The sequence below is a fragment of the Microtus oregoni genome, unplaced genomic scaffold (genome assembly GCF_018167655.1).
Source record: "Microtus oregoni isolate MIOR12 unplaced genomic scaffold, Mior012 000021F_ref0000039, whole genome shotgun sequence".
Taxonomy (NCBI): Eukaryota; Metazoa; Chordata; class Mammalia; order Rodentia; family Cricetidae; genus Microtus; species Microtus oregoni.
In genome coordinates, this window is record NW_024543080.1 from 12,617,048 (window position 1) to 12,634,020 (window position 16,973).

The 16,973-nt window shown below is 35.9% G+C and overlaps 1 protein-coding gene across 7 annotated transcripts in view; it reads left to right on the forward strand.

The window, feature by feature from the left end:
• Positions 1-16,973, forward strand: part of Epha5 (EPH receptor A5) — a 288,480-nt gene that overhangs the window by 63,397 nt on the left and 208,110 nt on the right. For all 7 annotated transcript variants that reach the window (XM_041671225.1, XM_041671227.1, XM_041671226.1 and 4 more), the window contains exon 3: positions 5,482-6,145. In XM_041671225.1, coding sequence (XP_041527159.1) covers positions 5,482-6,145 — 664 coding nt within the window. The remainder of the gene's footprint in view (positions 1-5,481; positions 6,146-16,973) is intronic.

The following is a 16,973-nucleotide window of genomic DNA, read 5'->3' on the forward strand; positions in this document are numbered from 1 at the left end:
AGGCACTGGTTGAAATCAGAGCTGTGAACTTAGATAATTTGGCATTTATTAACGTAATTTACTTATGGCCTGTGCTTGCTTTCCAAAAAGCAGTGTGTTTGTAGTCTCTCAGGTTGTTCTCTACATAAAATTGATTATACAAGATGGATTAAAAATGGGTTTGCATTTTTTTCTTCCTCTAGTATGTAAGCATTGAGGTCTCTATAAATTCCAGAACTATTTTTAATTTGCAATATTTTTCAAAAAATGATGACCCAAGACAAATATTCCTCATTTTTGACTCTTTGTAGCTTGAACATGTTGGTAAACCTCTGCAAATGCTTACTGACTTGAGATTGAGAGTCTACTCATTTTATAGCATTTTACTTTTATAGCATTTTTCTCCGTGAGAAACGGCTTGCTATCAATTGTAAGAGATGTAGAAAGGAACAAATATATGAAAAAAAGCATGTTATTCTGATATCTCACTGTGCTGGGTCTTTCTATATCAACATGACACAAGCTAGAGTCATCAGAGAGGAGAGGAACTCAGTTGAGAAAACGCCTCCATGTATCAGGTTGTAGGCAATTCTCTGAGACTTTCTTAACTCGTGACTTATAGAGGAGAGCATACCCCATTGCCGGTGGTGTCACTCTTCCCCCAGTGGTTTATGGTATTAGGTTCTTTGAGAAAGAACAAACAAGCCCTTTGTGGCCTCTGCATCAGATCCTGCCTCCAGTTTCCTGCCCTGTTTGAGTTTCTGCCCTGACTTCCTTCAATGATAGTCTCATATGTAGAAATGGACGCCAAATAACTCTTTGCAGCCCGAATTCTTTTGCTTGTGATGTTACATCACAGAAATAGTAATCCTAACTAAGTCATACACTTTTCCACCACGAATCAGAATTGTACCTTTAGTTGTTCATCCTTCTAAAATGACATAGTAAATGCTGTAGTGATTGGAGGAATCCTCCAAGGGAATCCTCAGATGAAGGATAGATATGCCTCGAGGGTAGACTTAGATCAGGACAGACAGGTTGGTCAGATGGGATGTGTGCTTCTGTGTGCTTTAAAAGGTCCATCCTTGTTTCTGCTCCTCGGATATTTTATTTCTGAAATGGTTAGAACATCCTATCTTTAGAACCTTCCCGTTTTTCCTGCTTTGCTTTTTCTTTTTTCTTATAAACTGGGCATTAGTCTTTTTAACTGATCACCGTAGATAGCTTCAGTTCTCAGCTCAGAGCCTAAGTGCCAGTTATTGGATCCCAATTTATACATTGAGACAGCAGAATTTTTGGCACTAAAATTGAACTGCAAGGCACAATTTCCCACTGAACAACGACAATCAAGCATCTTTATCCAGAGGTTGACTGTGGAGTTTCTTACCACTGTTTCTTGACCTCAAGAAATTGATTACTTCTTTGATGTAGAAGAAAGATAAATAGAAATAAAATAATGAAAACGGAACTTGATGATCTGTAACCTCTGATAGCGTAAAGGTCAGAATTGATTCCATTCCCACAATGCTTCTTAGTATGGATTTGGGAGCACAATCTAAAGGAAGATTAGAGCATAAACTCTGTGCCCTGAGTATTTTCCTGTGTTAAAGGGAAAAGACGCAGTGCAGCGCATGCGCTGCTGGATTGGACATGCAAGACGCTTAAGAAGGAAGCCAGAGTAGACCAAAGAAAATCGTTCTTATAGTTAGGGAGAAAGGGAAAAGAATCTGTGCCACACATATAAAATAGTGAATCGGTTTCCTGGTGAGTATGGGTGATATGAGAGGCCTCAGCAGGTGTCAGTGAAGAATACAACTTCGTAGGAGGTTTCCAAGCCTGGGGAAAGTTAAAAAGCCATAAGCACATGGGAGAGCTGGCATGCCAACCTACAATGTTTAACAGGAACTTAAATTTTAAGGCAAACACATAGAAAACAACTACAGATAAGAACATGGACTTATAGAGTATAGACCTTGGGAAATTGCCCTGACCTGAAAAGACAGACTTTTGTCCACCTTACTAACATCCAGTGAACACAGAATCATAGTTCTTCCAGAAACACTGAACATAAAATTTTTCACAGCTTTCATTAAATTACTCTAATCGCCTTGATATGACTTTTATAAAAGTAACTTGAAATTTACCTACCCCTTTCCTGAGTTCTTGATGAATGGTATTTTCATCATTATTTTATTTTATTCTATTTGTTTTGTTTCATCATACCTGTTTTCATTTTTTATTCTTTTTCTGAGATCAGAAAGATCATTTCTTATGCTAAGAGGAACAAAACTGCTTAGATTTGAGATTATTTCAGATAATCTAAAATAAACAAAATATTTTTCTAGTTCTTTAACATATTTAAGTAAGGACAGTCATGGGAAATCTCGATAGTCCCTGCTTGGAATCTTTTTATTTGTCAAAATGTTTAAAGTTGTCTCTTTGTTCATTGAAACATACATTGTGAACCTACAGTTTTATACAGGAAAAGTATAAATAAATAAAATCATATCAGAACAGATTTTATTATATCTTATTTATTATTTTATTATATCTTATTCATTATATTTTATTCCCCATTAATTGAAACCCAATTCAGAGCAGTAAGACATTCATACTCGTGCTTTTAAGTTGGCACCTGAAGCAGGAGTACGCAGCTGCCCTGTCAACTGCTGTGTGGCTTGCACTTAGTATTTGTTCTTTGCTCCAAAAGGGCCGTGACTGCCTTGGTTTCTGATATCGTAGGCTCCTTGTATTTTATATTACTCTCCTTGGTAACCTCATCCTTCTGGACCTTGTATCAGTAAATGATTATGCTTTGTTTGAAAGAGTCTCATGAAAGAAGATGAATATTTTTCATTTCCTTTTCTTTATCATGTCATATTCCCCTTTACTAATACAAAACACACTATTTAACTGATGTTATGGTAAATTTATTGTTCATCTTTTTGTTTAAAGCTCTTTTACTTTAAATATTGATGATGACATGAAGAGATAATTTATAATATAGAATCTAAACTAAAATTGCTTGTAGACTAATAAATAAGCAGCTTGTTATTAGAATGAACAAATAGTTGCTGTAGAATCAGTGGCTATGAAAAGTTGATATAAATTTTAAACAGAAAAAAAGATACAGAATGAAAGAACCTAGCCTGCTAATGACACACTGGGAAAGTTGTTATCATGATGTCCATGGGTTTCTCTTGTGAATCTGCCACTCAGCAGTTTTATGTCCTTTGCAGCTTTTACATGTGTCTGTCTGAGGGCAGCTAGAATTTTTAGGTAGGCATCTGAAGAATAAAATATATTTCCATTTATTTGACTCTACATTTTTTACATTCCTGCCAACTGAAGAGAATGAAAAAACAATGCTATCTTTAATTTCACATCCATAGAAATAAATTTCTCTCTGTTTATATGTAATATCTAATGTCTGAAGCTATATATTCTCTACTTATTGAAAGTCAGCAATATTCATTTCTGGGAGTACTTCTAGAGTATTAAAAAACTTAAGTTTTCAGAGTTATGTTCAAATAGGTTCTGTACAAGCTTACAAAATTCTTAAACTCAACTGATGTGTTGAAGCAATGAATGTCTGTGATGTGCTGTTCTGGAATCTGGCATCTTGATATTCTAAAGGTGGGAGTATTTTGGTGGGGATAAGTTATTTTTAAGACCTCTTTGTCTAAGATATGTTTTTGGAGTCAATATATAAGATTAAATATTTAATATTAATTTTGAGTTAATCAATTTACTTTCAAATTTTATTATACATTGATATGTGATTTGCAAGATGATAATATTAAATAAATTGCTGTTCTTAAATGTAATGTTTCTTTCATGTGCTTGTTGTTCTCTGTTCTCATTCTTTTTTATATTATGCTTTTTATTCCAGCTAAACTTTATTTGTCTTATTTCCTTTCATCTACTAAAACAAATACCTGCTGTAGTTAAATCATAGAACAAAATGTTAAATCTCAGTTTAAAGTTGTAATGAATTTGGTCTTTGATCAATTGGGTCTCACTGCTCTGAGAATGACCAACAGTGCTGGCAAGGGTATGTGGCAGACAAAAACTTCTTACTTCACCAGAATACACTAGAGGAAAAGAAAATACTAGTCCCTCTCATTCTCTTTGAAAAAAACTGTGAAAAGAATTAATGATATCTCTCCAGGCCTCAACTATTTTGCTTTCTTTCTACTTATTTTTTTCATACAATATATTTTGAGCATTTTATCTTCCTCTCCCCCAACTCCAACCAGTTCCTTCTTATTTCCCCTCTTTCCTTTTAATTGATATTTCTCCCTCTCAAAAAAAAAAAAAAATCTGCAAGCAGCAATCAAAAACAAATAAAAACAAAATAAGACAAAAATATACAAACAAAATAAAGCAAAAAAGCCAACCTCTACTAAATATAGGGTCTTTTTTGTTTTGGTCAATTACTATCTGGGCATAGGGCCTATCCTCAGAATGTGATACTCCATTGGAAAAAAAACAGATCTTTCCTTCCCAGCAGGTAGTGGCAGTGAATACCTTTTTGACTTTGGGTGCGTCTTTGTGCCCACTTTTTCTCAGCACTGGGATTTTGTCTGTTTTGAACCTGTGCAGGTCTTGTGTGCAGTCACAGTCTCTGTAAGTTCACAAGTGGATCAGTCCTATTGTGTATGGAAGACACTGTTTCTTAGGAGTCATGCACCACCTCTGGGTTTTATAATCTTTTTTTCTCCTACTCTACATACCCTTGAGGGAAACGGTTTGACAAAAATAAACAAAAACAAACTAACAGACAAAAAGCCTATATAGCACAGAGTGCTCTAAAATCTCTCAATCTCTACACATTGTGCAGCTGTTGGTCTCTGTGTTAATTGCCACCAACTGCAAGAAGCTGCTCTAATGAGGGTTGAGTGGTGTACTCATCTATGGGTATATCAATATGTCAGTAGTACTCAAGTGTTTTGCTATGTTTCTTTATCAAAATAATATTGCTGTCCCTAGTTATACCTCTAACTGTTTACTGTACCAATATCTTCTAAATAGCTATGTAGCTGGGGATCAAATTTTTAGCACATAGAACTTTTAGAGACTTACCTTTGTTTCAACTAATCCATTATCATTCTTTCTGTTCAACAAATATACATCTTTTTCTAAAATGTCTATTCTAAAATTTTATTTTTTTCATTCATAAATTTTCCATCTTTGGGTTGATCCAATGATGTACACACAAATGTGGGTATAGATTGTAGCTTAGAGGGAAAATGTATGCTTGGCAATGTCAGACCTCAGATTGAAACCTTAATATAAAATTCAGAAAAAACAAAATGCTTTTGTGAATCTGTTCCCCCAAACTTTTTATATGACTTATTTCAATGTTATGTATGAAATCATATATATTTCTTTCGGCAAATTACATTTTATTCTTTTGTGTGTGAGTTTGTGTGTGTTATTTTCCTTTTTCTTTTTGAGTTTTCAGTTTTTCTCACACCTCTCTATTTTTCTCTTGTACAGTGGGAAGAGATCGGCGAAGTTGATGAAAACTATGCCCCTATCCACACATACCAAGTATGCAGAGTTATGGAACAGAATCAGAACAATTGGCTGTTGACAAGTTGGATATCCAATGAAGGTGCTTCCAGAATCTTTATTGAACTCAAATTTACTCTAAGGGATTGCAACAGCCTTCCTGGAGGACTGGGCACTTGTAAGGAGACATTTAACATGTATTATTTTGAAACCGATGATGAGAATGGAAGGAAGGTTAAAGAGAACCAGTACATCAAGATTGATACCATTGCTGCTGATGAGAGCTTTACAGAACTAGATCTTGGAGACCGTGTCATGAAACTCAATACGGAGGTCAGAGATGTAGGACCTCTGAGTAAAAAGGGATTTTATCTCGCTTTCCAAGATGTCGGTGCTTGCATTGCTCTGGTTTCTGTGCGTGTGTACTATAAGAAATGTCCTTCTGTGGTAAGACACTTGGCTGTCTTCCCTGACACCATCACTGGAGCTGATTCTTCACAGTTGTTAGAGGTGTCAGGTTCCTGTGTCAACCATTCTGTGGCAGATGATCCTCCCAAAATGCACTGCAGTGCTGAAGGAGAGTGGCTGGTTCCCATTGGGAAATGCATGTGTAAGGCCGGATATGAAGAGAAAAATGGCACCTGCCAAGGTAAGCCTTTCCTGTAATTTGTGTTGGCATTGTGTTTTTCTTGGATCATGTGTGTCTATTTCCTGCACTGATTAGAAGTTAACTTTTATTTTGTTAATTTTTGGAAATTATTTCTCTTCATGTTTTATTTCTTTCTTCTCTGAATTTCAAAGACTTTCAAGCAATGATGAAAGATTTAATGCACTACTTTATTGGGTATGCATACTTAATGCTCAGAGTGTGAATTTTGGCACAATGTCTCATACTCACCTCATGCTCAGAAGTTTTATTGTGGTTGGCACAACCGATGGCCTGCTAGCATCCATTGTAGGATTGTTGTCTGTCTACCACTGTGGCTTGCTGTCATGAAGTTATTTCTATCCTTGTTTTGCTGTACAGAATTAAAATACAAAAGTTTTAAAGGAGACTTGTCCTGGCAAGCTTTAAACTTCCATTTAAAAATTCTTTGAAAATGGGTTCAGCCACATGAACTTCTCAGAAAAACATTTGTCATCTCTAAGGACATAGCTTACTACGTTGTTTACATATGGTTGCAATTATATGCTTGCTTTTCAAAATTTATAGATCAATTTTAAGTGCATAATAAGCAGTGCCCCATGAAAATAACTATTTGGAGACAGAGTCAATAAAGAAAGGTCATTTCAAAGCAATTTGCACTTGGAGTTTTTTTTTTCTGTTTTAATTTTTCTTTTAAATTGAAACTTGATCATGCATGCTTCCACATTCATTTGAAATGCTCTTGCTTTGCCCACAGTATGGTAAGTTGTCCTTTTAGACTTGGGTATTTATCAATGGCTTTTTGAAGCAAGGTAGCACTTTATAACAAAGTGGAGAACAGTGTACAAGGAAACACATTTTTCCCCTTCAGAAATGTGTGCTCTTATGGGCTTCATATTGTTTTCAACATGATTTCTTAATTTTAAGTAGATAACAAGAGGTTTGTGTGTATTGTCTGAGGTGAAAACATCATACTGGGCAGACCCTCAATCCCTTCTGGGAGCTAGATATGTATTCTTATTTCCTATGTTCCTTGTAGATGTGCTGAACTACTCATTTGTTCAAGTTTGATTTCAGTTGATCAAAGATCTAGGGAGACAAAACTGCATCATTTACATGATCATCCTAATGAGGCTGGTTTATTGATTCTTTCAAAAACTTTCCTGTATTTTTACCGCAGCGTAGTACTCTAGCGTGTATATATTCCATACTTTCTTCATCTATTCTTCCATTGAAGGGCATCTAGGTTGTTTCCAGGTTCTGGCTATTACAAATAATACTGCTATGAACATAGTTGAACAAATGCTTTTGTCATTTGATAAAGTATCTCTTGGGTATATTCCCAAGAGTGGTATTGCTGGGTCCAGGGGTAAGTTGATCCCGAATTTCCTGAGAAACCGAAACACTGACTTCCACAGTGGTTGCACAAGATTGCATTCCCACCAGCAATGGATGAGGGTACCCGTTCCTCCACAGCCTCTCCAGCAAAGGTTATCCTTGGTGTTTTTGACTTTAGCCATTCTGGCAGGTGTAAGATGATATCTCAAAGTTGTTTTGATTTGCATTTCCCTGATTGTTAAGGAAGTTGAACACGACCTTAAGTGTCTTTTGGCCATTTGAACTTCTTCTGTTGAGAATTCTCTGTTCAGTTCAGTGCCCCATTTTTTAATTGGGTTAATTAGCATTTTAAAGTCTAGTTTCTTGAGTTCTCTATATATTTTGGAGATCAGACCTTTGTCTGTTGTGGGGTTGGTGAAAATCTTCTCCCAGTCAGTAGGTTGCCTTTGTGTCTTAGTGACCATGTCCTTTGCTTTACAGAAGCTTCTCAGTTTAAGTAGGAAACTTGTTTTTTTGTTTATGTTTTTTTTTCTTCTTTTCGCAATAAAAAAAAAAAAAAAAGAAAAAAAGACATGGGATCAGTAGTGAGAAAGATTGGTGGGACCCAAAGAGAATGGGAGACAAGTAATGTGGCGTGGGTGAGATCAAAATGAATTGTATAGATCTATGTAATTATCAGAGAAAAATGAAAATATTCTTTTTAAAAAAGTAAATAAATAGGAGTTTCTGTTGAATTATCAAATAGCCAAAAAAAACTTTCCTGTAATAAAATTTATCTTTTCAATTTTTTAAAATTTATTTTAGTAGCCTCATAATATTGTTTATAGATAATTCTAGTTATTTCCAATTTAATCTCTTCTTGATAGGCACATTCACACACATAGACAAATACTGACACACACTTTAAAATGCTGTCAAATGGATATTATGTGTCTAAGTGTGTTAGGAAAATGAATCATAGTTCATTTGATTGGAATCATGTGAAAGGTCTAATACCTTGTCTTTTGTTCTTGAACAGTTGCAAAAGTTTATGGTTAAGTCATAAATGTATGATATGTATGATAGAAACAGCTAGTAAATTAATGTTGGCTATAGTTCATTTTTAAATATTGTAAATAGGCAGTTTACTAATAATGTCTTTATATTGTTTGTTTTCCTATTAAAGCAACAATCTACTTGACTGATTACTTACGTGATTTTAGGGAGTAAGTGAAGGCTAAATTAGACCACTACAAAATTTGTTTCCTTTCAAATTAAAAGAGTGTATAGGAAGACTCTGAACCCTTAGGATAAAATTTGAATTGATGAGATGAAAGCATTCTATTGACACTTATCATTGAAAGTATCATGTCTCAAGGGAGTAGTGTGTCTGATCAAATATGTGTTATTGTGAGAACTTAACACTAATCTTCTTTTCTTTCTCACCTCCTACTCTTCATAATTGAGTAGAGACCACAATGGGTGACAGGAGGGATGAACTGGAAAGGTCATGCTGTAAATGAAAAAAATCTTTAAAATATTCCATATTATTATGACTGAGTGATTGAACACAGATGCTTTTGCACAGGACCTGAGTTCAATCCCCAACTCCCCTATGGCCACATACAATTGTTTACAACTCCAGCTGTAAGAAATCTAATGTTGTCTCTTTGCTAACTGTCCTGCTCTACATGCTAAGCACACAGCTATGTTCAATTTATCAAAAACATTTTTTTCATAGCATTACCTGTTCTTTTATAATTCTTCTCTTGCCCTCTTGAATAGTCATCTGTCTCCGACCTTCTAGAAAATGCATTCTCATCCTTCTGATATACACTCCAGTATTTGTTCTTGAGAGATGTTATGACTGAACAATACTGGGTCAAAGCTCACTCTTATTTACTTATACACTGCCTTTTCACAGGAATTTGTAGTGATGTAACTCCTCTTTCTGTTACCATTACACTATTCACTTCTTATGGCAGGAGTGGTATATAGTCAAATTTAGAAAGAAATTGGAAACCAAGAAGAAAGGGAGTAGAGTCAACAAAGAGAGAAGAGAATGTACAAAGATGTGAAAAATGTTGTATTGCTGATTTATTTTACATTTCTGTTCACATACAAAAAATGTTCTTGTTCTGTTCAAAATTAAATTTAATAAATCTTCCAAATTAATCTTCTAAAATAAGTCTTGCCCAAAAGACTCTGAGACAAAATTCTCAATAGTAAGAAATAAGTCATTTCCATGCTTTGAAATGATTGGCGTTTCGTGGACTCACCACTGTGGGCACCATCTCAGTCAATTTTGTCAAGCCACAAAACTGGCCTATTGGAATATATTTATAAAGTAGACTTATTACATAATGACATTTAATTACTCAGTCTCTTTGCTCATCAAATTAGGTTAAGGTTTAATTAAGGTTGTAATTATGTCAAGAAGCTGGAGTTTGAATATATGTATTGTAATGTATTATCATACATGAATATTTGTGAAATTCTCCAGGTGATGACCTGGGAAACCTGGTCAATCATGCTTGTGTGATCTTTTAACCCTGTAGGCATGATTGGATTGACCTAAAGATTTTTGAAATCGAATTTCAGGGTTGAGAATGCTAAACAAGTAAGTAACGATATGGTCTGACCACTAAGGACAACAGAGCATAGGTTCAGTGGACAAGTTCAGTTAAGTAATACATGCTTCTTTATTTTCACACCATTGAAAGTTTCCATTGAAGTTCCTGTAAAGTATCAGACAGCTTTATCTGTAATAATCTGTTTTGGGTCAAATAATACAATATTCTAGTTTTTATTTTACTAATATTAAATGTTCTATGTATTCGTTTTGTGATGCGGAAATACATGCCTCAGATTTCTATAATTAACTACTGTATGTATGCAAAATTGTTTCTTTGAAGTGTTCTTTGTTTTCTGAAAAAAATTCTAACCCAATTCCATTTAGTCATGTGTGTTTCCTTACCTGTTATTTATTATTATTTCCTGTGTATTTCATATTATTTTTCTCCAGGAGTCGTATGATTTTTTTTTAGCACAAAATGGTTAGCAAAAGCCCATTTTGAAAGTTTCTGCCTTTTATTGAAATGGATGTGTTTGACAGAAGTAATTGAGTTCACATGAATCAAATGTTGCCCGCTGAGTTCTCTTGTGATTGTGTTGCTGACTTTCTCAAATGCAAAGCAAGACCACTAATCTTCATCAGTCGAGAGTGGAATGAAGTAGTAATTTGAAATTAGCCCTAGATAATTATGGTTTCACTTATATCAAATGGGGAAAAGGGATTTAGATTGTGGGTCACTGCCAAACCAGCCAGAGTGAAGAAGGTATATAGTGCATGTAAAAATACAGGGTAAAGCAGGTTGCACATCAAGGGCTAGGGAGGAAAACCTCTTATTAACTGTCCAACTGGGAGATGATTGCACAGCAAGGAAAAGTGTAGTGAAAATACCCAACCCAGGAAAGACCTTTGATTCAGAAACAGTACAGATACAGCAGGGAGCAGTATAGTGATCATTCATATTTCTGGCTCATATTTATGAGTGAATAAAGTCTGCCTGGAAGTATAGTGTACTAGGTGTTCCTATAATTATGCATTGGGGGAGCCTAGTTATTTTTAATTAGGCAAATTACCAAAAAAACATCAAAGAGTTTGAACTCTTAGTTCTATTTGATACGCTATTGTATTCAACAATAAGAAACTGATTTTAATTTTAAAATTTCAGCAAGGGTTAGTTATTATGCAAGTATAAAATTTTTTTGCATGTGTGCACATGTTCATGTGTGAGTATGAGTAAATGTGTGTCTGTATTTATGTGTATATATATGCATGTGTCTTTGCATTTATGCCCCTATGTCAGCTTTGGTTGTGTGTGTATGTTTGTATGTATGTATAAACACCATGATGTGCACATTAGCTAAGCCCTCACATGTATTTTCAAGTATGACATAGAAGGAAAATAAAAACAGATGGCTTTTTGCTTCTTTCAGTTTCAGCTGCTCTCTACTGAGGTTTTGCAGTAGTTTTATAGAATATTGTCTTTTTTCATGTTTTCTTTTATTCCAAATCATGTTTTCAACACCGTCATTAATAATTTGAGCCAAATACTTATGACATGGTGCGAGTAGGAATGTGGGTCAGCGACAGGGAAAGGATTTTAGCAGGTTCTTTGATCTCACCCAGTAGCAGCCGTAGGAATTCTACACTTCATTTTGAAAGAGAAAAACTGCCTCCAGAGATGGCCAAGTACTCTCTGTGATATTCTCACTCTCCGTGGAGAAGCACTAAGCCCTCTATTTCCCCCAGTGAGCATATATTCCAACAATACTAAACACGATTGTAGATGCATTTATGAAATATGTACCATTGGAAAAGTGAAAAATAATAATTCTTCAGAGATAGAGACATGTTAGATTCCATGGAACAAGCAAGGCACATGTATTAAAGCTGCCTAAATTACCTTCAGAATGGTGAGAAATAATGTTTGTGGAAGACAATGCAGTCTAGAGTTCTAAGCACATTGATTCTGACCCAAAATGGGTTCAAATTGCCCCTTTGTTTAGTCTGGCTATCTCTCCAATACAAGCATCTGAATCCTTCTCATTTCCTTCTTTCTTTTTTCCTGCTTCATAGCAGCTGACAGATAAAAGGGTCTTAACATAGTATTGAACACATTGTATTTTTTTCGTAGACACTTGTTATTTATTATACTTTATTTAAAAAGGTGTATTTACTGGAGTGTATGCATTTATTATGAGTCTAACTATAGGTTACCAATTCATAATTTCTTTAAAATGGACTGTATTTTTGAGTGGTTTATGTATAAAAGAATAATCTTACATTTTGCTGTGTTAGATTAAACCAAGCTATTCAAATATCAATTAACTTCCTAAATAAAAAAATACATTTTTTAAGAGTTCCAGTACTGTAGGAAAACTTACCATATTAAATAATGTTTCTCCTTCTTTAACTAACATTGTGCCAAGCAGTATGTACAGCCTGTACAAGGCTGTACCCCAGGAAGACAGACAGACATGCACATAGCTTCATCTTTGAATACCAGACCTAGGAGATTTTTTTGTTGTTGTTGTTGTTGTTGTTGGATATATGACTACCTGAGGATGGGCTGTGCTAACTTAGGACAAAATAATGTTTCTTTTTAGAAAAAAAAATGATGTTTAACACAGACATTGAGGAAATAAAAGAGCAACTCTGTAGTGATACGAGGGGTGGGGCTGCATCCCCAGCACCCCAGCTGCCTGGCTAGCTTATGCCCGAAATAACAACACACAAATTGTATTCTTTTAAACACTGCTTGGCCCTTTAGCTCTAACCCTTACTGGCTAATTCTGATATCCCGATCAACCCATCTCTAATAATCTGTGATCACCAGTCTTACCGGGAAGATTCTAGTCTACGTCCATCTTGGGTAGGAGCTTCATAGCGTGTGTCGGGGAGAGCAGAGCATGGCATCTCTGCTCCAGAGAGCAGAGCTGTCAGTCTGAGCTCACTTCCTCTTCCTCCCAGCGTTCTGTTCTGTTTACTACACCCACCTATGTTCTAAGCTATGAGCCCAAGCAGTTTGTTTATTACTTAACCAATGAAATCAACAGATTGATATATGACACTCCCACATCATAACTCAGCAGATAATCTTGTAATGTCAGGAAAGAATTTAATGCACTAATTTGTGTTACTTTATACATCTGTACTCTTGTCCCAGTGTTTTGAGAATTAAACTTTGAGAAATAAAAGACTAACTAATTCCTAAGTTTCCTGGCTAAATGGGCTATTTTAATATCTGTTACACTATTTCAAGGATAGAAAAATCAATAAACATTTAGGGTAAAATATATACATATTGAACGTAAATGCAATTGTAGATGACAGATGTTTGACTTCCAGCACTTACACAGTGTTCATAACCACCTGCATTTCTGGTTCTAGGGGATCCGATACCCTTTTCTGGCCTCTAAGTTCTATTGAGCACACATTTTATACTTAAACTCATGCAAGCACAGATGGATAAACACTAACACAACCAGGACATGAATTAGTAAAATGTCCTGCCCAGTACTCGCTCTCTCCATCTTCCCTCCACCTTGGAGGAGGGAGAAAGTACTGGGAGAGACAACTGAAATTAGGGGTCATTTCAGGTTTAAGTAGAAACCTAGTGCTATGAAAACTCTCAGAAATCTACAAGGGTGACAGTAGCTAAGACTACTAATAGTGGGGAATATAGAGTGTGAACTGACCATCACCTGTAACCAGGCAAGACTTCCAGTGTAGGGATTGGGAGACCAACCCAGCAACAAAACCTTCGACCTACAATTTGTCCTGCATAAAAGATGGGCTAGGGTAAATGTGGCACACAGATTGTGGGAAGGGAACACCAATGACTAGCCCAGCTTGAGACCCATGCCACAGAAAGAGGCCACACCTGGCACTGCTTGGATGGCCAGGAAGCAGAGACTGGAGAGCCCAGAGACCCAGGATAGAATCAAACTGGACCAGAAAGAATATTTTTAAAAGAATCAATGAGATGGTCTGTAATGATATTTTACTATACTCTTAAGAAATAAGCCTAGCATAGTTGTCATCAGACAGGCTTCATATAGCAATTGATGGAAACAGAGACAAAGACCCACAGCCAATATTAAGTAGAGCTCAAAAAATCCTACAGTAGAAGGGGAGGAAGGATTGTAAGAACCAGTCGGATCAAGGACACCAAAATAAAAAAAAAAATCCCACAGAATCAACCAAGCAGTAATCATAGGGGCTCACAGAGATTGAACATCATTCAGGGAGCCTGCATGGGTTTGACCTAGGCCCTCTGAATATAGTTGTACAGCTTGGTCTTCTTGTAGGAAGGGGGAGCGCGTTCTATCTCTGACTCTTTCCACTGCTTTGGGGACCCCTTTCCTCCTAATGGGGTTGTGTCATCCAGCCTTCAAACAAGGGGTGGAGTCTAGTTTTACTGCAACTTGTATGGCATGTTTGCTTGATATCTCATGGGTGCTTGGCCCTTTCCTGAAGTGAGACAGAGGAGTAGGTAGGGGAAAGGTGTCTGGGAGGTGAGGAGGGAGGAGATACCACTTTTGAGACTTAAAATAAGACAGAAGATAGATAGATAGATAGATAGATAGATAGATAGATAGATAGATGATAGAGAGATATATAGATATGATAGATAAGTAAAATGTATAAAATCTCCCATGTACTTGATTTATATGATGTTTTATTTTAAAATTTTATTTACATGTGGATATTTCCAGAATGGCAGCCATTTATTTCATAATAGGAAACACTAGGTCACCAACACTGGTATAGTCACAATAAGAAGTGTGTCATTAACGATCACAATGATAGGAGAATTTCCAGTTACCCATTGTCAGTTAACCAGTATTCATTACCCTTGCCTCCTATTTTTCTTCCTGTTGTTATCTTTTTCTTTTTTCTCCTTTCTTTCTACTCCTAGGTCTGCCACATTTTATCTTGCAGCCTTTTATTATTTTGTGTGTACATGTTGTGTTTGTGCCTAAGCGTCTTCAGTATAAGAACGAAAATATTATGTTGATATATTTAAATCCTTTCAGAGCATGAAGATGGCCCCTTCATTTAGCCTTATTAAGGTGTAGTTTGGATGCAAAGAGAAAAGAAAGAAGAGCCCCAGTTTGGGGAAGCAACAATTAGAGCAAATGATCATTTGACTGATGGATCACTCCATTTCTTTGATGCAATTATTAGTAGGATTCTGACTTGGAGAATGAATGCTCCCAAGATCCCGCTGTGTGATTGTAAAGGAGAATAATAATGCACTACTCCATATGCATAAGGGCTTTTCATCTACTAAATGCAAAGCTCTTTGAAAGTATTCTATTAAGACATTTCTAGGGTAAAGAATCAAAATGTTGTTTTCCATTCCATGGACTGGAAAACAAGTGTGGTGAATTTATCCATTTTCCAGGGTTAATATCGCCTTGCTTTTCTAGTCCAGCCTCTTACATGTTTTATAATCTGAGAGTGAAATAATTACTTGATCTTGTGGTGGTTTTCCCTCCACATTCATCTACTTCCCTAATTTTCCATGCTAAAAGCCTCTTTATTTAGGAGCAGACAGGCCTGCATTACTTATTTATTTTAAAAAATCTCTTTAGAAGGTTTTGTGTGTAGTCTGTTTCTGCTCTCGTGGTTCAAACATGATTTAATATGTCAACATGGGTTTGCTTAACTGCATTTGATTGTCTTCCATACTTAGTTCGAGGCAGTTTCCTTTCAAGCATGTTGCATCTCAGGTTAATGAAATGTCATAACAATAAAAACTCCTTGTTTGGTGACAGGAATAGATTTCTTTGATAATGTTAGTGGTGGAAAAGAGGGTGCTGGGAGAAGAACTGAAACAGTAACCATAGACTATACAGCAGTTACGTCAGTATTCTTCAGGACCACACATTACAAACGATGATAGAACAATATATTTAAGCCTGGGAGAACATCCTTATTCCTTCTGTGCTGGGTGGGTATAAATCAAAATCAAAATAAAATACAATAAACAAACAGAAAACATCTGTTAATAGTATTGCCAAAATAACTTCCAAAGATAATACCTCTTTGCTCCAGTTTGATTTCTTTTGTACCTTTTTGCCAGAGCCTAAAGTTTTTATTGCTTTTGGTAAATAGCTTTAATAACTTATCTACCATAATACTTTTTCCTATTGCCTTTCACAGTAGATTTTAAGACCTCAGCTAAATAAGTAGATTTTGAAGACTGTGCTCTCCAAAAGCTTATTTAGCATGAATTGAATCTGCAATACCTGTTTCAACTCCGATGACCAGTTGAGGCAAATGGAAGTAAAACCAGTTTTATTTAAACTAAAATGAGGATGGCTACCAGGTCAAAACTCACAACGGATTAAAGTAATTTCCTGGATAAATTCAAGTGAATTCTGTTAGAGGTTGGAGTTTATAAAAAGAAGGGAAGGGGTCTCAAGATTACAAAAATGAAGTCAGAAGAAACAGGTTGTTACAGTTTTATTGCTTTCTTGGCTACAATAGCAGAGGTATGTGAATCACTTACCTTCTACATTCCACAAAAGAACTGCCTTGATTAAGAGCTTGATTCTCCTGCCCTCTGAAGGATAGAGAATGGAACTTTGGCATGAAGTGTCCTTCATTCTGTTCACCAGATAGCTATGCATGCCAATACCTGGAAACACTAGCATGTTCTCTGAGTATCCTTGTATTAATGGAATAATCAAACAGTTGATCTAAATTTGACAGAAATAAAGTTGAGCAACCAGGCATGCTGCAAGTGATTAAATGTGCTACAGGATTGGTGAGCTCATTCATGAAAGGAAGAAAGAAATTAAGCATTCAGGAAACACAAGACTGGGTGAGAAATCTGAGCTTTGGGAAAAGCTTGATGAAGGTGAAAGTTTTCACAAGGTCATTGTGATGTCATTTAGGGGAGCTGGCCTGAGTTCCCATACTTGGGCTCAGGAT